General features: G+C 46.1%; 1 protein-coding gene across 2 annotated transcripts in view; it reads left to right on the top strand.

The window, feature by feature from the left end:
• The window catches only part of CACNA1B (calcium voltage-gated channel subunit alpha1 B), a 277,505-nt gene that overhangs the window by 25,567 nt on the left and 227,455 nt on the right, over positions 1 to 24,483 (top strand). The window contains exons 4-5 of one of the 2 annotated variants that reach the window (XM_040442806.1): positions 1,697 to 1,802; positions 15,677 to 15,816. In XM_040442806.1, coding sequence (XP_040298740.1) covers positions 1,697 to 1,802; positions 15,677 to 15,816 — 246 coding nt within the window. The remainder of the gene's footprint in view (positions 1 to 1,696; positions 1,803 to 15,676; positions 15,817 to 24,483) is intronic. The other variant, XM_040442805.1, reaches the window with a different exon arrangement.

Raw genomic sequence — 24,483 nt, forward strand, 5'->3', positions numbered from 1 at the left:
ATATGTTACTGCTATAGCGTACTATATGGTATAGTACGGCATGGCGTGGTTAGTATGACATAGTATGGCAGTATATTGTATGACAAAGTGCTTTACAACATGTAGTATAATATAGTATAAAGCAATATGTCCTATTTATATATGTAATATTGCATAACAGATTAATATGGCACAGTGCAGTTCATATGGTATAGTATTATACGACATTATATAATATACCATGCTCGATAACATCTTATTGCATAATGAGGTATAATACGATGTAATATAGCATGGTACAGTATAGTACGATATGGTGTGCGGTATAGTAGTACAGTGCATTATATTGTTTAATATAGTGCGGTATAATAATACACTATAGTATAATGAAGTGAAATATAATATAATATTATCTAATGTTACATAGATAGATAGACAGATAGCATTGTATTTCATAGGGTGGCATGGAAGTAATATACAGGAGTTGAGGAGTTACCAGTCTCCGCCTACTCCGACTCCCATCATTGTACAGACTGAATATAATTTACAGAGTTCAGCGGTGACGGAGAGTGGGGGTTCTGTGGGACGCTATCTGACGCCGCCGTTGCTATGTACCTTGATTTTCCCATCATTAGAAAGGATAAAGTCCATTTCCCTCAACGTGACCGTTCATTATGTGAGGTAACGTACAGGCGTTGATATTGACAATGGTGCCAAAGTCCAGGGATACTAATACAGGGGGCTCCCAACCCTGTTAAAGGGGAAAACACCTAAAATCCATCCCCTTGACATTTGACTTCCCCTTCCCTATGGTTCTTCCCAGTCCCTGTGGCTCTTCCCAGTCCCTGTGGCTCTTCCCAGTCCCTAGGGCCCTTCCCAGTCCCTATGGCTCTTCCCAGTCCCTATGGCCCTTCCCAGTCCTTGTGGCCCTTCCCAGTCCCTGTGGCTCTTCCCAGTCCCTATGGCCCTTCCTAGTCCCTATGGCTCTTCCCAGTCCCTGTGGCTCTTCCCAGTCCCTATGGCCCTTACTAGTCCCTATGGCTCTTCCCAGTCCCTATGGCTCTTCCCAGTCCCTATGGCCCTTCCCAGTCCCTGTGGCTGTTCCCAGTCACTAAGGCTCTTCCCAGTCCCTATGGCCCTTCCCAGTCCCTATGGCTCTTCCCAGTCCCTATGGCTCTTCCCAGTCCCTATGGCCCTTCCTAGTCCCTATGGCCCTTCCCAGTCCCTATGGCCCTTCCCAGTCCCTATGGCTCTTCCCAGTCCCTATGGCTCTTCCCAGTCCCTATGGCCCTTTCCAGTCCCTATGGCCCTTTCCAGTCCCTATGGCCCTTCCCAGTCCCTGTGGCTCTTCCCAGTCCCTATGGCTCTTCCCAGTCCCTATGGCTCTTCCCAGTCCCTATGGCTCTTCCCAGTCCCTGTGACTGTTCCCAGTCCCCGTGGCCCTTCCCAGTCCCCATGGCTCTTCCCAGTCCCTATGGCCCTTCCCAGTCCCTATGGCCCTTCCCAGTCCCTATGGTTCTTCCCAGTCCCTATGGCCCTTCCCTGTCCCTGTGGCCCTTCTCAGTCCCTGTGGCTGTTCCCAGTCCCTATGGCTCTTCCCAGTCACTGTGACTGTTCCCAGTCCCTATGGCCCTTCCCAGTCCCTATGGTCCCCGCTGTAAGTCCACGACATGTCTTGCTGCTCTCGATGTCCTCTCATTTCCTTAACTCTTCTTACTCCATTCGAATATATGATTTTAGCCACCATCATCGCCAACTGCATCGTGCTGGCGCTGGAGCAACATTTGCCGGAACACGACAAAACCGACATGTCAGAGAGACTGGTAAGTGGACATTTGGCTGGTCACCATGTAGTCGGAGTTGTCGCTGTTTGGGACCATGGGGCACGTGCTTCGACCTAGGCATCTGCCATGTTATAAAGTAGTCACAATGGCGGGCATTATTCTCCTAAGGCCTCATGCCCAAGAACGTATTTTCATTCCGTTTTTTTTTTGCGGACCGTATACGGAACCATAAATTTCAATAGGTCCGCATAAACAACGGAAAGTACTCCGCGTGCATTCCATTTCCGTATGTCCGTATTTACGTTCCGCAAAAATATAGAACATGTCCTATTATTGTCCGCGTTACGGACGAAGATAGTACTGTTCTATTAGGGGCCGTTCCGCAAAAAATACGGAATGCACATGTATGTCATCCGTATTTTTTGCAGATTCGTTTTTTGCGGACCGCAAAATACATACGGTCGTGTGCATGAGGCCTAAGGCGCATGGAGCACATTTGTGCCTTGTCCGAGCTTTTCTGCATGGCCGCCATCTTAAAAAAAAGGCGCAAACATGTGGCATACGAAATGACCCGTGCAACATATTCATCCTACTGGGACAAGAAAAGAGCCATGCATGAGTGGGTGCCATAACGACATGTTACAGCCTAGCAATATGAGTCATATATACACCCGAATAAATGAGGGATTTCTGACTTAAAGGGGAACTCCTAACTTAAAGGGGAACTCCTAACTTAAAGGGGAAGTCCGCCCGTCATAATCGCTTTCAGGTAATTCGTGTCTCTTCATGAATCGTAGGATTGTCGAACCAGGGAGCTGATCGGTTCCATTGAAAAAAGAGGGTATAGAAATCAGCCAGAGCTGCTGCTGCGGCGCTGCTTTGTTGCAACAATGTTTGGCTGTAAATCATTAGGGTCCAGATACGCGGCGAAAGAAAGTTGCCCAGTCGCAAAAGTAGCACGTTGCATTGCGACACCATTGAAATACATTATGTCAGATGTTGCACAACGCGTCGCCGTGTAGCCGGAACGTTAACCCTTTGTTCTGCCGCTGTTGGGAGGGGATCAAGTCCGAATTCAGACGTATGGTCCATTGGTCGGGTCTTGTTAGACATGAACATGTGAGGAAATCTGAGCTAATATCTAACTTGTGGTTCGGCAGTCGTCGCACGACCCCCCCCCCCCCCAAGGAGGCTTTGCATGTACGTTGCATGCTTGGAGTTGTAGTTCTCCAATCTGTGCGGACCTGCTTTTTAGCAGCTCTGCAATGTTCAATGTGTGAGGTCTGGCAAATGTGTCCTAAAATAGTGCAGGTTTAAAAAAAACATTTTTTTCCATTCTTGTATTTCATTTTCTCATTTTTGCTCAGTTTTCAGGATCTCTGCTAGCTTTCAGTGAATGGAAGCATTCTTGATTGCTTTCAGAGGCTGAAAACCGGGCTCCTTTTTTGGGTAATCTCATCATTTATGCAGGACCTAAAATTGTCGTTTATTTTCAATCTTGCTCTTTGTCTGCAACGTGTGGCTCTGCAGTCGTCATACAACTCCCCCAGGATGCTCAGCCTGTACGTTGCATGCTTGGAGTTGTAGTTCCCCAATCTGGGCGGACCTGCTTTTTTACTAGCTCAACAATGTTTAATGCGTCAGGTGTTATAAAGTAGCGCAGGTTTTTTTCCCCCCTCCCTCATTGCTCCATTTTCAAGACCTCTGCTTGCCTTCAGGGAATGGAAGCATTCTTTATTGATTTAAGAGGCTTAAAACCATGCTCCTTTTTTGAGTGATCGCATCATTCATTCATGCAGGACCTAAAATCATCCTTTGACGGGCGCCGTTTATTTTCATCGCATGACATATGCGCCAACGTGTCTTTCCGGAAAGGATCGGAGCAGATGTGTCCTGTGTCCTGATCATTGGCAACATTGTATCAGTTCACAGAGGATTACTATGACTGGATACAATTGAAGCAAGCTATGAAAGCAGGACTGGGTCTGAGAGAGAGCAGGAAGGTTTGCATTTGTTGACAGCAAGCAGAGATCTTGAAAACAGTGAGGAATTGAAGCACCGTTGCAGATGATGATTGAGCTTTCTATACACACAATTAGAGAACCTCCTTTAAGTGTGCTGTATAGGTTACCACCTCTGCCTCAGTAGTGCAGCCTGCTGCACTACTTCTCATCCATAGGTGTGACATGTGTGGGGTGGAGTGGGGTCATAGGAAGGGGGTGACAAAAACCAGGCCCACAGGACCCAGCACCACAATGGGGGCCCATTTTGATCTTTGCTAAGGAGCCCCCACAACAATTTGCGGCTCATACTGTTCCTCTTGGCGACATTTCTCAGCCTGCTTGGTAGGGATTGCTGGGACTTATGGTTCCACAATGGCAGGCTAAGACTCTGGCACGCAGTTCTAGTATCTTCTGCCCGGGCTCCGCTGTAATCCTACCAGCTCCCACCATTCGCCTCCAGATTTAATTTGCTCTTATGAAATGTCACAGGAAATGTTATAAGACCATTTAACACTGCGCAGACCATGACGGATGATGGGAGCAGTGCTCCACTGCTCCTAACTGGCTGCTCCACCTCTGGGTAGTGAAGGCTTGTGGGGGTTGTAGTTCTGCAGGTGTCAGACTGCCTATTTCAATACAAGATCTTTGGCCCCTACAAGATGATCACATTCCTTTTCCTGAATTGCTCTGTGCTGCTGAGACACCATCTACCTGCATTCCTTGTGGTCTGCCATGTGTCTTCAGTCTGACACTGCCCTGTGACATGCTGCACCGCCCTCTATAATATAGTCATGAGAGCGGTCAGGGTTCTCAAACCTCTCCTGAGGTGCTCTGTGCTGCTGTGGCACCTTCTACTTCTATTGCAGTATGTGGCGTCTCAAGTGTCTCTGTTCTCATCTTAATATCGGGACACTGTCCCTGTCACATACCATCCTGCCCTAATCATGTGAGTACACCCTCCTACTCCTCTCCTGAAGTGCTCTGTGCTGCTGACACACCATCTACTTTCTTTCCATGTGGTCTGCCATATGGCTTCAGTCTGACACTGCCCTGTCACATGCTGCACCACCCTCTATTATATAGTCATGTGAGTGGTCAGGGTTCTGTTTTTCAAAGGCCAGACTACTCCTCTCCTGAAGTGCTCTGTGCTGCTGTGGCACCGCCTACTTCCATTCCAAGTATGTTGCCTCCAGTGGGTCTCTAGACACCACCCCGTCCCACCCTCTATAACATAATAATTTGAGTGGTCAGGGTGCTGCTTGCCAAAGATCAGTCCACTCCTCTTCTGAAGTGCTCTGTGCTGCTGAGACACCATCTGCTTCCATTCCATTGGTTTCAGGTTGAGACTGCCCTGTCACATGCCGCTCTGCCCTCTATAACATAGTCATAGGAGTTGTCAGGCTACTGCTTTCCAAAGATCAGACCACTCCTGAAGTGCTCTGTGCTGCTGTGGCACCTACTACTTCTGTTATGGTATGTGAACTCCAATGTGTCTCCACGCTCATTGGGGCACTGTCCCCATCACATACCGCCCTGCCCGCTGTAACATAATCATGTGAGCAGACAGGGTACTGCCTCCAACGAGACACTCCTCTCCTGAAGTGCTCTGTGCTGCTGTGGGACCTGCTTCTTCCATTCCCAGTATGTTGCCTCCAGTGGGTCTCCATTTGCATCTCCATATGTAGACACTAGCCCCGCCACATGCCGTCCTACCCTCTAAAACATAATCATGTGAGCAGATAGGGTACCGCTTTCCACTCCTGAAATACTCTGTGCTGAATGTGCGAGTCTATTTTATGGCTCTCAGACACATTAAACACAGCTACTTAGTGCTCTTTCTGGCTTTATGTAGTTATGCTCTGTCCTAATATACGCTGTGTTTTCACCATTTTCTAGATCTCTGCTTGCTGTCAATGAACGTAATGTTCTATTTTGGAGCCTGAAAACCTGTCCTCATCATGTCTGACCGACACAGGCACTAGATGTGAGTGGACGCTGTAACGAGTTGTGCACCGGTGCCAAGTTGGGCATGATGTTTCCATTCATTGACAGCAAGCATGGATTGTCAAAATGACGAGGCAATGAAGCTCAAAATACAATGTATTTACAACATACGCATTAGTAAGTTCAGCAACTTACGACACTCCAGCTGTTGTAAAACTACAATTCCCAGCATGCACAATAGCTTGGCTTTCTTGAAACTCCCATAGAAGTAAATGCATGCTGCATGTTGGGAGTTGTAGTTTTACAGCTACAGCTGAAGTGCCGGAGGTTGCTGACCCGTGGCCTACAGCAAGCAACCCAGTGGCCATATTTGTTAGCAGGGTTGGAAAATGAAAGTAATGACCTGATTGGTGGAGTTTCTCAGCTCCACCCCCTTTATCCAGTGTAGCCTATCATTTCATGTTCCTCCTCTATCAAGCCTGAGCCGTTGTCCAATCACATCGCTGCTTACATCTTTTACCTGCAGCTGGAAAATGCAATCTAGATTCTGATTGGTTGCTATGGGCAACCCTTCCAGTTTTAGGGGAAAAGTAGCTGAATGTCCATGGACAGACATTGCGGAAACTGTAGGTGACTGCTTTGGTGATTCTCTGTCTCCTTCTTAATTTCCACAGAATTAGGACATTTACCAATATGTTTACACCAAATTAGCTCAATTTCTGGGGACTTGTTGCCTCACTCGCCAAATTTGAAAATGTTTACACCAAATTTCCTCAGTTGTTGGCGACTTTTGGCCTCACCTGCCAATGTGAACATGTTTACACCAAATTCACTCAATTTTAGGGAATTTTCGCCTCACTCGTCAAATTTGAAAATGTTTACACCAAATTTACTAAATTTTTGGGGGCTTTTTGCCTCACTCGCCAAATTTGAAAATGTTTACACCAAATTTCTTCAATTTTTGGGGACTTTTTCGGCTCACTCGCCAAATGTGAAAATGTTTACACCAAATTTCCTCAATTTTTGGGGGGCTTTTCGCTTCACTCGCCAAATTTTAAAATTTGACAGAAGACGTGGTGCGGCCTCCCGAGAGACATAATTTAAGACACATTTATTAAGAATGTGAGGAGAAATGGTGTGGAATTGAAAAGTGACGCACGCCTTTTAAGTGTGGATCTCGCCAACTACCCTCAGCATATAAAAATACAACATTATTAGCAAATGTGGACCAAAGTTATACCGAAAAATTACCACAAGTGTGGACGGGTCATGTGACCTTACCCCCTTATGTTCTGCGCTGGGTCACATGGTGTTATCAGAACCAGCGGGCGCAATGGTACCCAGTAAACACCCCTGAAAGAGCCAATTAGAGTATTAGGTGATGTTAGCTCCTCCCCAACTGTTAGTGACAGGGAAACGGTGTGTCATGTGACCAACAGGTCTCTGGAATGACTAAGAGGGCTCAAAAGGGGAGGGGCATCTGAGAGTAAGCAGTACTTCAGCCCCATGCAAGCATGTCAGGAGGCCACTTACTTTAATAGGGGCGTAGCTATAGGGGTGCTGAGGTAGCTGGTATTTTAAATGGTACGTGATAGGCGGAGGCCCCCGTTACAGATTTTTGCATTGGGGCCCAGGGGCTGCGAGGAACGGGGCTGAACCAAGGGTGCAGATTCACTTTGCTGCCCTAGCCCAGTATTTAAAGGGGGTTTCCCCATCTTAGGCACTGATGGTGTATCGCTAGGATATGCCAATAATGTCAGGTAGGGGCAGGTCCCACCTCTGGGACTCGCTCCTAGCTCCAGAACGGGGCCCTTGAAGTGAAGGAGAGCACACAGCTCCATTCATCGCCTGGCTTTTTTTTCAGATCGGCGGGGGTCCAACTCCAGGCACCCCTGGTGATCATTTGTTTAAAGGGGTCTCAGCACTCGGAGGATCGCTGCAGCCTTTTCATAGCGCCACCCATTCTATAGTGGGCATGCTTGGTATTGCAGCTCACTTGTGACCAATGAATGAGGAAGAGGCTGCAGCACGCGCCCAAGCTCCGTGGTCCCCGTCCGACAGCTGATTGCCAGGGCTGTCAGGAGTCGGCCCCCAACAGTCAAGTATTGATGACCTATAGGTTATCAGTAGTTAAAGTCCATTTAGACCCCTTTAATATACGTTACCAGTGCTGTGTGTGATCCAGCTCTTAGGGTAGGCTCGTTCTTCAGGCTTTCGATGGCGCTTTTCCTCCTCCTGCGTACAGCCGGTGTCACCCTGTTGTCACAGCATGTCTGTCTGCAAAACTACAGGACTGTAAAAGAGCAAAGAGCAGCGTCTGCAGAAAAAAACAGGCTGCCGTCAGGTGAAGAAGAGACCGGAGGGAGAAAATCTGGGAGTCACAAAATTCACGAAAGGTGACCCAAAAAATCCTCCTGGGTGGGGTGTGGTACCATGAAGATAGGCAGCCGTTTTGAACGTGCAACCAAAACCTTCTGGCGGTAGAGATCAGACATAGGGCAGTCCAGTCATACAAAGGTATTGCATCAATAGGCACGTCTGTTGAGGCAATTAAAGGGATATTTTCTGCAATGGCGTACGGTTGAGATGGAGCGGGTCCAATGGAAGGTGGTGGCCCAGTTGTACGTGGTTCCATCCCCTTTGCTATTATGTGGCCTGAACATATGTAGGGCTCTCCTATGCAGGGGGAGGAATCGGTCTAAGGGTCACAGCTGGGAGTCCCAGCACCATTGATAGGGAGATGATATTGATTTTTTTTTAGCTATTGAGACCCTTTTTTGTGTATAAAAAAATGACATCTAACCAATGCAACTCTCAATGAGTGTAAAAATTGGGGGGTCTCCGTCTCTATTCAGAGCTGATAAGTGGTCTATCCTTAGGATGTGCCATCAATATCACATTTTTGGGTGCCTGACTTGGCATCCCCGATGCCGATGGCCTTGAAGCTCCAGCGTCCCCTTCAACCAGGCACAGCGCCGTGCAGTCAGTAGTGGCTGTACCTGGTACTGCAGCCCAGTCCGGAGCTGCAGGAGTTGTAATACTGGGCACAGCCACTAACAAAAGCATGGCGCTGTGACGCTGTAGCACCAAATCCCTTCAATCAGCTGATCGTTGGGGGTGGCCAGAGTCAGGCCCCAACCGATTTGATATTGACGGCCTAACCTAAGTGTTCTAGTCCTGGAGGATCCCTTTAAGTGAACACCGAGAGCAATGGTGACTGCCACTAGGGTCATACCCAGGGGTGCACCCAGCCTTTCTGCTGCCTGAGGCGAAAACGGAAACATCGCCCCTCCCGCAATGTCAATTTCTTAACCTAACCCCTTTGCCACAATGAAAGCGCTCATTGCCCATGGCCCTTCTGCTGCCCCCTACTTGCCCCTTCCTGGTGCTGCCTGACCTGGCCACATTGGTGGTGCACCCCTGGTCATACCCCCACTAATTGGACTTTTTTTGGGTGAGCGCACCCAATCGTAGTGCGGCTTTCGGCGTAGACGGTAGGAAGTCATAGTGGCCAACATCCAAAATTTGAAAGGATTGTCCCTAATTTTCAGAGACGGTCCTGCCAAATTTGGGCAGAAAGGGGGTGGGACTCGCATAAGCCCCACCCAGTGTAGGGTAGTCCCAGATGGTGTTTGGTGTTTTGGCGCGGAGCTTACATGCCCCTAATTTACCAACTGCAATGTATGGTCACTGGGTGAGTGATTAGTAAGATAGGACGGAGCAAAGGCAGCGCCCATTACCGTACCCAAGAAACAGTCCATGTGCAGTCCTCTCCAGCATTATGCCAGCCGTATCCATGTAGCAGATGATGGCGGCATCTTAGGTCTACAGCTAAACAACTGAACACGGAACGAGAAGCGGATTTTAATAGGGTTCTCGAGCCACATGGGTATTCTGACTGCGACAAAAGAAAAAACGAAGAATTTCCGCTGTTTGATTAGCATTGTCAGCTCGGTTATTACAGAGAACAATCTGTTATATGGGCTCAAGGAGAAGGAAAACCCCAAAGCTGTCGCTTTTTTACGAAAAAGAGAGCGATTCGCCATTAATTGGATTAGCACTTGAACCCCCGCTGTGCCACGCTCTGAATGACAAGAACGCTTCCGATAGGGCCGTCATCATCTGACTCATCTCGTGGAATGAAAATATCTGCATTGAAATGTACCGCCGCGTCGCTGCCCTGTTTTGTGCTTGCACCAAAATATTCCTCCCGCAGCAGCAGGTGGTACTTTGGTCAGGAACTCAGGTTAATCATTAAGTGCCGTGCAAAATAACATACGGTTATTAGAGTCGCCGGGTCTCGTGAAAAACCTCCGCCGAGGGATCTGATGCTGATATGGTAGAAATTTTGGGGCGTATTAGATCCTTGTTCATAATTACGGGTTTGCAAATATTCCGCTCATTTTTATATTCTCATGAGTGAAAAATAAAACGACTCAATATTTTGCCTATAACGTTGCTGCAACCATTGAAAGGGGTATTAGGCTGAGTTCAGACACTGCGGATTTGTGGTGCGGATTCTGCGCTGCGTATCTGCTGCGTATGACAGGACGGTACACGTGGGGAAAAAATCGGAGAGGGAAAAGAATCGCGCTGCAGATTGTCAGCACGAATTGCAATGTATAGAGGGTGTAATATATGGAGGATCCGCAGCAAAATCCGAATGGATCTCATGTAGATTTTGCCGCAGCGACCTTTTTGGCGAGATGCGTAAAGGAGAAATTTTAGCACATGCAGATAACAAAATCCATGGCGGATTTCCTGCAACATCTGAATACGTTACATGCAGATTTTCTCCAAAATCCATGTCTCTGGTCAGATTTTCACGTACATTTTTTTCTGCAGCATGCGGGTATGATTTCTTTATCCGTTCCTCACGATTCTCAATCTCAACATCTCTGCTTGCAGTCATTCAAAAGGAGCCTTAAAGGGGTTGTCTCAATTTAGCAAATAGCATTTATTATGTAGAGGAAGTTAATACAAGGCCCTTACTAATGTATTGTGATTCTCCATATTGCCTGCTTTGCTGGCTGGATTCATTTTTCCATTGCATTATACACTACTCATTTCCATGGCTATGACCACCCTGCAATCCATCAGCGGTGGTCGTGCTTGCACACTATAAGAAAAGGCCTATGTGCGGTCCCACTGTCCACTAGAGAGGTCAACTCTTTTTCCTATTAGTGTGCAAACACGACCACCACTGATGGATTGGAGGGTGGTCGAGACCATGGAAACGAGCAGTGTATTATGTAATGGAAAAATGAATCCAGCCGGCAAAGGAGGCAATATGGAGAATCACAATACATTAGGAAGCGCCTTGTATACACTTTCTCTACATGATAAATGCCATTTGCTGAAGTGAGACAACCCCTTTAAAGGGGTTTTCCGATATTTTTTATTTTTTTTATGGCATCTGATCGGTGGGGGACCGACACCCGGGAGGCTCAGCTCCTCTGCAACTGCTGCACCCTCTGCACTTTAGGTGAAGTCAGGGCCAGGCAGTGTAAATGTCATCACACCCAGCCCTGTCAATCAAAGTGCAGAGAGCACAGCAGTTGCAGAGAGAGCGGAGCCTCTAAGTGTAATGGTAACGCCCCCATTGCTCCTAGAGGCTCATTTGCATATAGTAAAACATCACTTTTCTCAGCAATGCGGGCACATAGGAACATGGGACCAACACAGATGTCTTCAGCTGCCAAGCGCCCATGTAACAGGTCAGCCAGTGTCATAGGGACAAAACTGCTGACAGATGCCCTTTAAAGGAGTTTTCTGGGAGTTCAATTTTGATGGCCTATCTGATTGGCAGTGGTCCAACTCCTGAAGAGGCCGCGGCGCTATTTTAGCCCAGTGACGCCACATCGGCCTAGGAAGAGTAACTCGGTCCCATTCAAGCTGCAATACCAAGCACAGCCACTATACAATGAATGGCGCTGTGCATGGTATGCTGTGAGGAGGCCTCATCTATCACTAGATGATCGGTGGGAGTGCTGGGAGTCAGGCCTCCACAGATCATGTTCACACAGATTGCCCCAGGGTCTCCCAAGATCAGTGGAGCCTTGGATCTGGTGAAGTGTCCCATTGGGAAACCTGGACCATCGGAAACCAGTTTAAAGGAATTGTCCATGCTGTCTCCTCTGACACACAATTGGAACCTCCCCTCTTTCGCCGGAACACGTGAGCTTTCGCTCTGAACATAAAAGCTATCTTTTCTTTTTTTTTTTTTCGTTTTTCTTCTTTAGCTAATAGCTTGTGGGTTTCATCCCCGCCACAGCCACTTAAAACAGTCACAAATTACCTTCTGATATAAAGTTCCTCTAGAAGAAAACAGCTCCTTCCCATCACGCCTGAACCTCTTACAGAGGCTTTCATTTCAGCGGAGCCGCAAATTGCATTAACCCTTTCCCTGCAGGGGGAGAAACAGTCAGGGCATGGCAAAGCAATAACGTGATTAATAAACTTGAGAGCTGCGAGTAATGAAATCCTTAACCCGCGCGCTTCCAGGCCGAGGGACTTACCTGTGGAGCTAGTCTCTTGTCCGTACTGTCTATTGCTGCCACCCCACGCCCGTTCCCATTTCCCATAGGAGGGGTATGACCCTCCGGCCGTTTCCCCCTCGCCTATTTTCTAATATTGCTGGGATTCTGCATAGGGAAGGCTGTGCAGGTTCATACAACCAATAGGAAAGGGGCTCAGGTGATCGAACTATGTAGGGGACGAATGATCGTAGCAATGATTGTTCATCCCCCATGCACTGGTCCTTTAACCGATTGCACATCTAGCAGAGGAAGAAAAACAAATGTCCTTATGGCACTCGCCAATAAAATTGTGCCGGTCCATGCGTCTGTGAAGATTTTTATGGATTTAATTAAGTAAGAAGTGGGATTTTATTGGTGAGCGCCATACGGACATTCGTTTTTCTTTGCTTTATAAATTGAACTTACGCTATTTAAAGGCGTTGTCTCATCTCAGACAATGGGGGCATGTCGCAAAACCAGTGCCCAGATTATGTATGTCTGCCTACAGCTTTAGCCCGTTCCCTCTTCCCCTGGATAAACAGGGCTAGAAATCTCTGTACAGTCCCGTATTCTTGCGCCTGAGCTGTTCTTCCAGGTCTCAGCACTTGTGCAGTGGATCTGCTGCTGCTGCTCTCCAAGCAGCACAGATTTCCAACTGAGCAAGCGCTGTGCCTCCCAGTCTCGGCGCTTGCTCAGTTAGAATCTGGGCTGCTTGTAGAGCAGCAGCAGCAGATCCACTGCAAGGGCTGAGATCGGGAGATACTGCGCAGGCGCAAAAAGAAAGGGCTGGACAAGAGGTTTAGCTCTGTCAATCCAGGGACTAAAGCTGTAGGGGTGTTACTGATTGGTGCTCTGAGGGCTGTGGCCGGCTCCTGGGTGCTCCAGTAAGCACATTTACATATAAAAAAAAAGTGCTTTCTCGGGAAATCAGGGTATCGTTTGTGTCACCATGATCAACCCTGCCTGGTTTAATAGGGTTGATCATGCTGACAAATGCTATGGTCAATCGTTATGCCCTAAAGCTATGTAAAAAAGACCCTTCAACATGAGGTGCAGTCCCTCTTTACAGTTGCTCCACCAGCGCTTGGGGACGTGTTACTGTACCGCACCCAACGTCACAGTCCCAGGTTTTAGGACTATTGCACGGCAAATTCTTATATTTTTCAACCACACAGACAGCCCTAATATCATGCATCGCACGGTCAGCATAGGATAAGAAAGATAAGCAGCCACCCCTCTTACACCGCTTATCCCCCAGAAGAAATACAATTGCACAAACCCAGAGTTTGATGGACGCCACTGTCTATGGACAGTTCCAGTCTTATTTTTAGACCGACACAGCCTAAATAAAGAGAGCGCCATTGATAGTTTCCTCCTCTACTCCCATTCTTAAAAGTGAAAGTCTATAAATACTTCTTCGAAATGAAGGGGAGGCGACTTCTCAGATCCTGTGAGTCAGCGACGAGCGTCGTTAATTTCAGGGGGACGCTCAGCGTTATGGCCGAGATGCAGATACGTTCATTAGCCAGGGTATAATTGTCAAATCCGACGATTATGGCCTTGCAAATATTCGGAAGTGACTGAATCCTTCAGTGTTGTGCTGAGATTGCATGTGTTCCTATATGCATCGTATACCTAAACCATCATTGGCCATGGTAGGGCCTGACTGGCCTAGAGGCTTTCCCGAATAGTGGCTACGATCAATACTGCAGCGTATCAGATGTTTATTGCTGATCAGGATCATTTTGCATTATATATAGAAAATTGCCCATAAATACAGATTTTACAGTAGAAATCAGATACCTTTACTAGTGCCTACATGTACTCTGTGCGTCTAAACATGGATATTGCTATTGTGGGTTTTCTACCACTAGGTGGTGCTATAAAATATTGCACTGCATCTGTCTACAGGAAGGTGCTTTGCGCTTCCTGTTACTCATAGATCTCATTACTCATAACAGCACTCCGTGTGGTCACCAACGGTACTGCAATTAAAAATGAAATGTGAAATATGAGCAACCTGCCGGTCCGTTCCCACTTTGGTTTCTGATTAAATAACTGTATGTGATGGCGCTGTGTAATGCACATTGTATTACTGTTAGTATTTTTTTTACGCATTGCACTTGCCCCTTTAAATGGATTGTCCTAAAAAATAATAAATTCATGTTGTTCATGCTGTGAAAGTTATGACAGCTGCTTTCATAGAATGGCGCCCCACCTGGTATTCTGTGTGTATTGCAGTTTGAATGCACACTCTCCCCACAGCCAGGTCTCTACACAGTGACCCTCTGCTTGCTGCGCCGCAGCCAATAGAAATGGTCAGTGAAGGAGCAGGGCAGCATGGTGGCTCAGTGGTCAGCACTGGTGCCTTGCAGCGCTGGGGTCCTAGGTTCAAATCTGACCAAGGAAAACATCTGCATGGAGTTTGTATGTTCTCCTCGTGTTTGCGTGGGTTTCCTCCCACACTCCAAAGAAGACATCCTGATAGGGACCTTAGATTGTGAGCCCCCTTGGGGACAGTGTGACGTTTGTAATACGCTGCGGAATATAATAAATAAATACGGCTGAGAAGACACTTCCAGCAGGGGAAGTAAGAATACTGTGAGATGACAGAGAGGGAAGGAGACTGATTCCGTCTAGATCAGGCATGCTCAACCTGCGGCCCTCCAGCTGTTGCAAAACTACAACTCCCATCATTCCCTGACAGCCTACAGAAGGGCATTGTGGGAGTTGTAGTTTTACAACGGCTGGAGGGCCGCAGGTTGAGCATCCTTGGTCTAGATCCTAGCTGCACCAAGGGCAGAACTGATGAGCAATGTATTTTTTTACACTGCAAATTACTTTAAAGGGGTTGTCCAAGATTTTTCTTCAATGCCTCCCTTTGCCGCAGTGGTACATGTGAAGAGATCTATAGTTATCTTCTACTCGCCACTCTATGGCCCCCAGGCGGTCTTCATTGCACCTCTGGTGCCTTCCTGTCAATTTCTGCACCTCTGGTGCCTTCCTGTCAATGACTGTCTTTAGCGGTGACGTGCTCTTAAGTGGCATGCCACTGCTGGGTCACGCACCGCTTGGTGGCACTTCATTGCTGAAGCTGTAGCAGCGCCTGTGACTCCATCCATGTGGAAGTTGACAGGCAGAGGCCGGAAGTGCAGTGAAGACAGCCGGGAGCCATTGAACCGAAGGGAGCGGTGAGGATAAAGTAAACAAAAACTGTGACCTCCCCTTTAAGACAACTATCCCTTTAAAGCAGGCATGCTCAACCTGCGGCCCTCCAGCTGTTGTAAAACTACAACTCCCACAATGCCCTGCTGTAGGCTGTTCGGGCATGCTGGGAGTTGTAGTTTTGCAACAGCTGGGGGGCCACAGGTTGAGCATGCCTGCTTTAAAGCAATATCCCTTTAAATATTATAATCTCTTTAATCCAAGTTGCTTTTTCTCTTTGCAGGATGATACAGAGCCCTATTTTATTGGCATATTCTGTTTTGAAGCTGGCATCAAGATCATCGCCTTAGGCTTTGTGTTTCATAAAGGCTCATACCTCCGGAACGGCTGGAACGTCATGGACTTCGTAGTGGTGCTCACAGGGTAAGTGCATATCCTTCCTTGTCATTCCATGATGCTCATTCATGCATGTCCTGATTTGCTAGATTATATGCGTTGCTTTTGCTGTTTTTGTCTAATACAATGGATGAGGGACTCCTTCGTGTAGATGTTGACTCTGCAATGTTCTATGGTGAGGATTTCCATTGACCTGTGGGGCCGCAGTGTGACTGGTGGTTTTTGTCGTCCATTCATTTGCAACTGGTCGTGATATTTTGGCCGTGAATAACATGACAACCTGAATAAACTGATGGTTTGTCAGTCCACTTGCTACATTGCTTGGGTCATTGCATCCAATGCATTGTAACATTGGGAGTTGTAGAAGAGATAACGTCATAGGTAAGAATCGCCCGGCAAGTTGAATCTGAACACCCAATCCTTTTGCTCTGGCAGGAAATAAGAGGCGCTTGGCCAGCAGTTTTCTCCTCTGTTTTCATTGAAAACACATGCATGCTTGGCCAGTGTGCATGTGTTTTGGAGAATCAGGAGGAGTAGTTGTCGGTTGAGCGAGCATTCGGCCAATAGCTTTTGAAGGTATTGGCCACATTTAAAGGGGTTTTATGGGATTTTGATACTGATGACCTATCCTCAGGATCGATGGTCTGATCTGATTGGTGGGGGTCTGACACCCAGGACCCCCACCGATCAGCTGTTTGAGAAGGCACCGGCTGAGCACAATACTAAGTACAACCGCTATACAATGTACGGTGCTGTGCTTGGTGAGCCCAGAGAAGGCCTTGGCGCTCACAAGAGTGCTGGTGCCTTCTCAAACAGCTGATCGACGGGGTTCCTGGTGTTGGACCCCCATCAATCAGATAGCGATGACCTATCCAGAGGATAGGCCAGCAGTATCAAAATCCCAGGAAAACCCCTTTAACCTGCAAGTGCATAATCATGGACCTACAACTCATTTATGGTCTACAACAGGGGTAGGCAACCTCCGGCACTCCAGAAGTTGTGAAACTACAACCCCGACCATGCATACTTTCTCTGTTCTTCTTAGAACTCTCACAGAAATGAATGTTGGATACTGGGAATTGTAGTTTCACAACAGCTGGAGTGCCAAGGTTGCTGATCCCTGGTCTACAAGATTGCAACCATTTTGGACTTTGCATGTCGTTTTTGAAATACGCGCTTCAATAGGACTGTCCTTAGATTGGCCGGTTACCTTCTGCTTTATGTAACATGTCTATGGACGTCTTAGCGTTGAAATGGGAAAGAAGACCATGCAAAAAGTTTCATGGCCCATCCAAATAGCCCAGAGGGCAGGGGCACACCATTCAGCCTATGACCTCCACAGGTGGCATCTCTGAGAGGTGCACTCCTTCTGGTGCAGGGGTTACAATTAGACAGTGGACACAGAGGGCTCCTAAAACGTCAAATGTCAAGTGAGTCGGATGATGCAATCTGCATGCAATTTTTTTTTTTTACCACTTTTCAATCAGAAAATTAACTTTTCACTTAAACTCAATTAGACATATCTTAGTGATGGAAGGACAAACGTGGTGTAAATACATGACAAGGGGTAAAGTCATACCGTTATTATGACATGCAGCCCTACCAGTATAAGCCTATGGAGGTCTGGAGTCTCAGAGAGACCCTTTCATGTGACACCATTCCTGCTGACAACACTGCATGCTTGCTGGAAATGGCAGCATAAAATATGCATGCTTCCAGCCATGTGTGCTTTTACTCACAGCTGGATTAGCTGTAAAGCACTTGTCTCAAGACTCCTGGGTATATTTTAGAGGGCACAGGAGCAGTGGCTGAAATATTAAAAGGAGGCTCCTTTCAAGGTGCTTCTTGACACCATCAAACTCCCGATAGGAGTTCTTGATGTCCTCATCCCATATCCCAGTAGTAATAAGTCAGAGCAACTGTACTGAACATTTTGCTAGTGATCTGACTGGCTTCCTTAATTAGAATGACTCGCACAATAAAGCTCCGGCATTAAACACTGGTGGCTCATGTTTCAGTCAGCATAATCTATTTAATCAACACGAGGTCAAGGAACTCATAGAGGTAAGATGTTGGTTACAATTTGCGCAACTGAAGCTATTAGGTGTGATTAAACTGCCTCGGGAGAGGTGTTAGAACAGTATTGTAGGTGGCAGACCATAGCTATTGCACTCTCCATCTGCATTCATGCTTTGTTTTTCCAATTTCACACAGAGAAAGACTTTGTGGAAAAAAAGCAATTTTTGTCAAATGGAGCTTGAATAGAGGCAGAGGGGAGCAACATCTAATGTCTGCCACTTACAATGCTGTTCTAACACCTCTCCCGAAGCAATTTAATCATTACCTAATAGCATCAGTCATGCAATATGCAATCAACATTTGATCTCGTGCTGATTATGATAAACAGATTATGCTGACTGAAGCATGAATTACCAGTATTTAATGGCAGAGGTTTCTTGTACAATTCATTCTAATTAAGAAAAAAATTAAGAAAGTCCAGTCATTCTGACTACTGATAAACCATGACCTGTGTGAATGAGAACCTTCACAGACATTTTGTAAGCAGACCTTGTGAAACCTGTGTACAGGCTATCACCACCCATTAAAATTATAACCTGCTCGGAATGGGCGCCCTTGTCTCCAACGGCCACATACTGTACCTGCATGAACAGGTGCCTATAATAAGGACCCCCTTCTCTTATCTGGAATTATAGGTAGGTTCCACAGTGGCTTAGGACTGATTTCTAGAATGCCGCCCCCTCCAGATTTTAAACAAAAGGACTCACTTTCTTGCAATGAAATTTTTACCTAGTCCTGTGAATTTTTCGTTAGGTCGGCAGAAGCTCTGATCTTCAGCTCTGGTGTCAGGCGTGGGGAGCCTACAAAACTTGAAGCAGAATATTTCCACCTGTACTCACGCTCCCTTTGCTCTGCAAGAGGCAGAGAACGAAGTGCTTTGAAAGCTATTTTGATCACATTTTTATCTAGGAACGAATTTTGCAGGGGGGAAAAAAGGCCACTAATGAATTCTGGTATTGGGATTTCTGGCAGCTGCGAATGTTCATATACTGAATGCAGCAATTATAGTGTTATTGAGACAGGGAACAAAACAAGTAGAATTGATGAGCCTGATACCCCCAGCCATCAGCATCCCGCCTATTCATTCTCTAGAAAGAACCAACTTGACAGCTGTATTAACTTGTCTCTATCGAGCTCCAAGTATTTTTGCCTTTCATTTTCTGCATTGGTTTGCGTGTTATTTTATCAGGTTTGCCCGCCTCCTCCCCATCATCTGGGGATCTCTCGCTGGAGATTTTGTCCCTTTTGTAAAAAAAAAAAAAAAAGCCTGAACAAATACATTAATTACAGCAGTGCGATTTCAGCTCTGGTTTCTGTGAAATTGTCCTGTTCTTGGGGCCAACAAGATATTTTTAGTTCCACTCAAGCCCTGGTTGAGTTGGGTTATTTTTACCAATCAACAGAGAAAAGCCAGAACATAAGAACTGGATTACACTGGAGTGATACTGGGGGATCTTCCATACTACATGAGTGGGGTCTCCTTAAAGGGCATCTGTCAGCAGTTTTGTATCTATGACACTGGCTGACCTGTTACATGTGCGCTCGGCAGCTGAAGGCATCTGTGTTGGTCCCATATTCATATGTGCCCACATTACTTAGAAAAATTAAGTTTTAATATATGCAAATGAGCCTCTAGGAGCAATGGGGGCGTTACCTTTACACCTAGATGCTCTGCTTTTTCTTCAACTGCAATAATTGACAGGGCCAGGCAGTTTTGATGACCTTTTTTACTGCCTAGACCAGGGATCAGCAACCTTTGGCATGCCAACTGCTGTAAAACTACAACTCCTAGCATGCACACTTTCTTGGCTTTTCTTGTAACTCCCATAAAAGTAAAAGAAGGATTCTGGGAGTTTTAGTTTTAGAACAGGTGAAGAACCGGAGGTTGCTGATCCCTGGCCTAGACCTTTCAATCAAAGTGGGCGCAGCAGTTGCAGAGAGAGCAGAGCCTCTAGGAGTAATGGCAACGCCCTCGATAAGGCTCATTTGTATATAATAAAACATCATTTTTCTCAGCAATGTGGACACATATGAACATGAGATCAACACGGATATCTTCAGCTGCCAAGCGCACATGGAACAGGTCAGACAGTTTCATAGGTACAAAACTGCTGACAGATGCCCTTTAAGGAGACCCCACTCACCTCCACTGTCTGCAGGGTTTTTTCCTGCAGAGAACACAGGAGGTTGACCTTCTGCTGATCTGTTTCATTTTTGGCTGGGAAAGACAGGGCAACAATCGTTTTGTCCTACGGAAGACAGGGCAGAGGAGGGTGGCTCCTGCTGCAGCCAGTTGTCTTACAGTCATACACAGGACAGTAAGGAGGAGGAGGTAGGCCATGGCTGGCACTCCATGGAGGCATAGAGAAGATTTCTTTATATGTTTCTAAGGAGGAGATTAAGGAGATACTCCAGTAACAACCAGTTATCCCCATCCACTGGAGAGGAAATACCTGTTAGATTGGTGGGTCCAAATGCTGGTCATGAGAATAGAGGTTCTGTGCCTCCAAGTGAATGGAGCAGTGATTGAGTATTTGCACTGCCGCTCCATTCATTCTTTAGGGGGACTGCCATGTACAGAGCTCGGCTATCTCCGGCTGTTCCATAAAGGTTTGAATGCTCTTGCTTTACCGTTGGGATTGGTAGGGGTCCCTATCCTTGGACCCCCACAGATCTAACAGTTATGACCATGTTTTTTTGAGGGAGGAGTTGGGATATTATTTTTCTATGTTTGGTGTTCATTGAAGGTCCTGAGATTCACTACATGTACTTCTGCCAATCTCAGGGAAGGAGGCCTATCGTCTGATTGATTTGATAGGGTCCCCTCCTCTCTCTCTCTCAGTGCCGCACTTTATATCTATGAAAAAAAGAAATTATTTTTTTCCTAGAAAGTTTGCATTCATTTCTGGGTTGGGGCCAACTATTTTCCCTTTGTAATGGGGTTTGAAGGCGAATATGTACTGACCATCTCCCAATCCAGCTCTAGTGTCTCATCCATAGTTGGATGATGATGTCATTGGGTTAATATTCTCTTCCCTCCTTCCTCATGAGATTGATGTCCTGTCATATTGAATCTTATGTTCTCGATTTGCCATCTTGATTCCTGACCGTGGCCCATCGGGGCTTGACTTACGTGCGCACCGTTACCTATGTTTGTCTTTGTTTTGGTTGGGTTTTGGCATCAGTTGACTTTCCTGTTCTGTCTGCCTTGCTGCAACTGATATTAACCTGAAGTCTTTGACACGTGCTTGGCATGGAGTCAAAGCCGTTACTTCTTGAAGGGGATCCTATTGAAGAACAGCTATCCCTGGAGCCTTAGAGGAACCCACGCCAAGAAGTAGTGACACAGAGAGCATATCCCTTTTGGAAGTGCTGAATTGTTTATTTTGGGTGAGGCGATGAGGCTCTTCTCATCACACGGAGGGTTTCCTGTGATATTGATTTTCTTTAAATATCTCAATCACAAATCCAGAAATTCTGAATGTGGCGGGATTTCATCATAAATGATGCTCTGAAAGCCATATACCCTTAAACAACAATTTTTATTGCTCAAAGAAGCATTTTTGCAAATTGTTTTCATTAAAAATTTCCTACCATTTTGTGTTTAGAGCTTCTATGAAGACTTATACATCTCCATGGTAACAGACAACAAACAAACAAACCCTGTGTAGTCAGATCCTCCAGTCATACTCCCTTTTATCTGTTCCTGTATACCATATGTATGTTATGAGCATGTAGAGGCCAGGGAGTATGATTGCCGAATCAGACTACACAGGGTTCGTTTGTTGTCTGTTACCACGGAGATGCATACGATGACAAACATTTGTAATACACTTTTGTCACAGGGACTCAAAGTGCAGGAATAGTTGCACGTCAGGGGCGATTCTCTGGGAAGTCACTGGTGCTGGACCCCAGCACACACTTCGTCCATTCGTCCATTTCGTTGGAAGCCAATTTGCTTATTTTTGGAGTGTCGAAAGAAAACTGGAGTACCCAGAGGAAACCCACGCACAACACAGGGAGAACATACAAACTCAATGCAGATGTTGTCCCTGGTTGGATTCGAATCCAGGACCCCAGCGCTGCCACTGAGCTGTAGACACCAAACTGTAGACAATTTTTAATGAAGAATATTTGCAAAGTTGCTCCTTTTTTTTATTGTAGTTGCATTGGGAAGGGGGGGGGGGGGCGGCTGAGTTCCATGATAGATATTAATAAGACTTGTCATGAATCACATCGATTGGGTCCAGATTTTAATAATAAGTTATGACCCACCTTTTTATGGAAACCAATGAGTGTTACCTAAACAATTTCATACAACGTTCATGATTTCATTGAAGGAGTGGCCACTCGTGTATCCAGTGAAATCCAAACTTGAACCCATTGTTTCTTCACTGCTGGTTCCCACTGATGTGACCCTTAGGCCCCTTGCAGACGAGCCTGACGGATTAGGTCCAGATGCGCTCAGGGTGCGTTCAGTGAAACTCGCACCATTTTGCAAGCAAGTTCAGTCAGTTTTGTCTGCAATTGCTTTCAGTTGTCCAGTTTTTTCCACGCGGGTGCAATGCGTTTTGATGTGTTTTTCACGCTCGTGATAAAAAACTGAAGTTTTTCAAACAACATCCGGATGCAATGCGTTTTTCACGCAGCCCCATTCACTTCTACGGGGCCAGGGCTCCATGAAAAACGCAAAATATAGAACATGCTGCGATTTTCACGCAACGCACAAGTGATGCGTGAAAAAACAACGCTCATGTACACAGACCCATTGAAATGAATGGGTCCAGATTCAGTGCGGGTGCCATGCGTTCACATCACGCATTGCACCCGCGCGGAAAACTCGCTTGTGTGAAAGGGGCCTTAAAGTAACTGATTTGTGTGTCTAAAAAGCCTACCATGGAACAGAGCAGCCAAGCATCGAATAAAGACACCCAGCAAAATCTATACCATGAAATGTATTTATACGAGTATGGCGCCATTCTCCGCATTAGTGACTTTGTTATTGAGATAATTATAAGCCTGATGAAACTCATTTAACAATATTTACATTGTATGAAGACTGCTTCCAAATGTTTCTATATAATAAGCCATACATATGGGACATCTAAATGCCAGTGACTCATACTCTACTGGATATAATATGAAACAATGATTAAAGGGTTTCTACTTGTGAAAGTCATCAGATTTTTCTTCTTGTGTTTGACTAGTTCTCAGAAGATACTGGCCTTCCTGGTGGAGATCCAGGTGGTGTAGAGAGTCTTACAGGCAAAGCTTCCTGGAGAAAAATATGCAGATTAGCTTTCCTCTAGAAGGAAGAAATATGTCTCTCTAGTGCCACCTATAGGTAGCTACCCTGTAGGTTAGTGTCTGACCCACTAAAGAGCCTTAAAGAGGTATTCCCATCTGGGACATTGATGGCACATCGCTAGGATATGCCATCAATGTCAAATATAGTTTTGGGTCCCACTTTTAGAACGGGGCCTCAAAGTGAAGGAGTAAACACAGCGCATGCGTAGGTTGCTCTACATTTACTGCTGTGGGACAGCCAAAAACAGTCGATTAGTGTGCTTGGCTGTTTTCAGGAGTCCCATAGTGGTGAATGGAAAGCAAGGCACGCAAGCGCGGCCACCTCTCCATTTGCTGCTATGAGATTACTAGAAATAGCTGAGCCAATACTCTATACACTATTTTTGGAATTCCCATAGTGGTAAAGGAGGGTGGTCCCGTTCTGGAGATAGGTATGGGTCCTAGAGGTTGGACAAACACCTGTGATGGCATATCCAAGCGATGTGCCACATAGGAATACCTCTTTAAAACACAGCTAAATATTTCAACCTGTTTTAATGTAAATTCAAAAGATTCAGGAAAAAATAGGCTGATACAGGCTAAGTGAATAAATATATTTACTAATTGTGATGAAAATGCTTCTGACACACAACCAAACCCATTAGTAACGTTTAAAGGAGTTTTCTGCCTGAGTAAAAAAAAAAAAAAGATTCAGAATGGTATAAAATATGATATGATATACTCTATGGAACTATTATTTTGGCATTGTGTGAACGTAGTAGATATGATATTACATAGGTAATTACTGATCCACCACCGCTCCCCTTCTAATTCTTCACAGTATCTCGCTGCTTCCGTTCCAACTCTCTACAGCCCCCCACCGATCTCTACTTCCTGATCTCTCTCAACACACAGGAAATGACTGCTCAGCCAATCACAGGGCACAGCAGTGACTCACCTCAGTCAGTGATTGGCTGAGTGGTCACTTCCTGTGTGTCAAGAAGGACCAGGAAGGAAAGACTGGTGTAATCGGGAGAAGAGAAGAGCATCGTGAACATTTTTCAAAGGATTCCGAATGTACGGAACCTGCATTTTGGGCGATTGGAATCGGGAGTGAGATTTCAAGGCACTTTCGATTAGGGTTGAATTTTTTTTAAATGGTCCATTCAGCCAAATTGGACCCGAATCAAATATTAAGAAATTAACACATCACTGGGAAGCAACGGAACAGCAACGTCTGAGAATGGGTAATGAATTCTGCGCTGGGAGGTATCATTACACCCACATCCTGCAGGTTTCAATATGGCTGCCCTATGGTGGTAGGATAAA

The sequence above is a fragment of the Bufo bufo genome, chromosome 8, assembly GCF_905171765.1.
Source record: "Bufo bufo chromosome 8, aBufBuf1.1, whole genome shotgun sequence".
NCBI classification, from domain to species: Eukaryota; Metazoa; Chordata; class Amphibia; order Anura; family Bufonidae; genus Bufo; species Bufo bufo.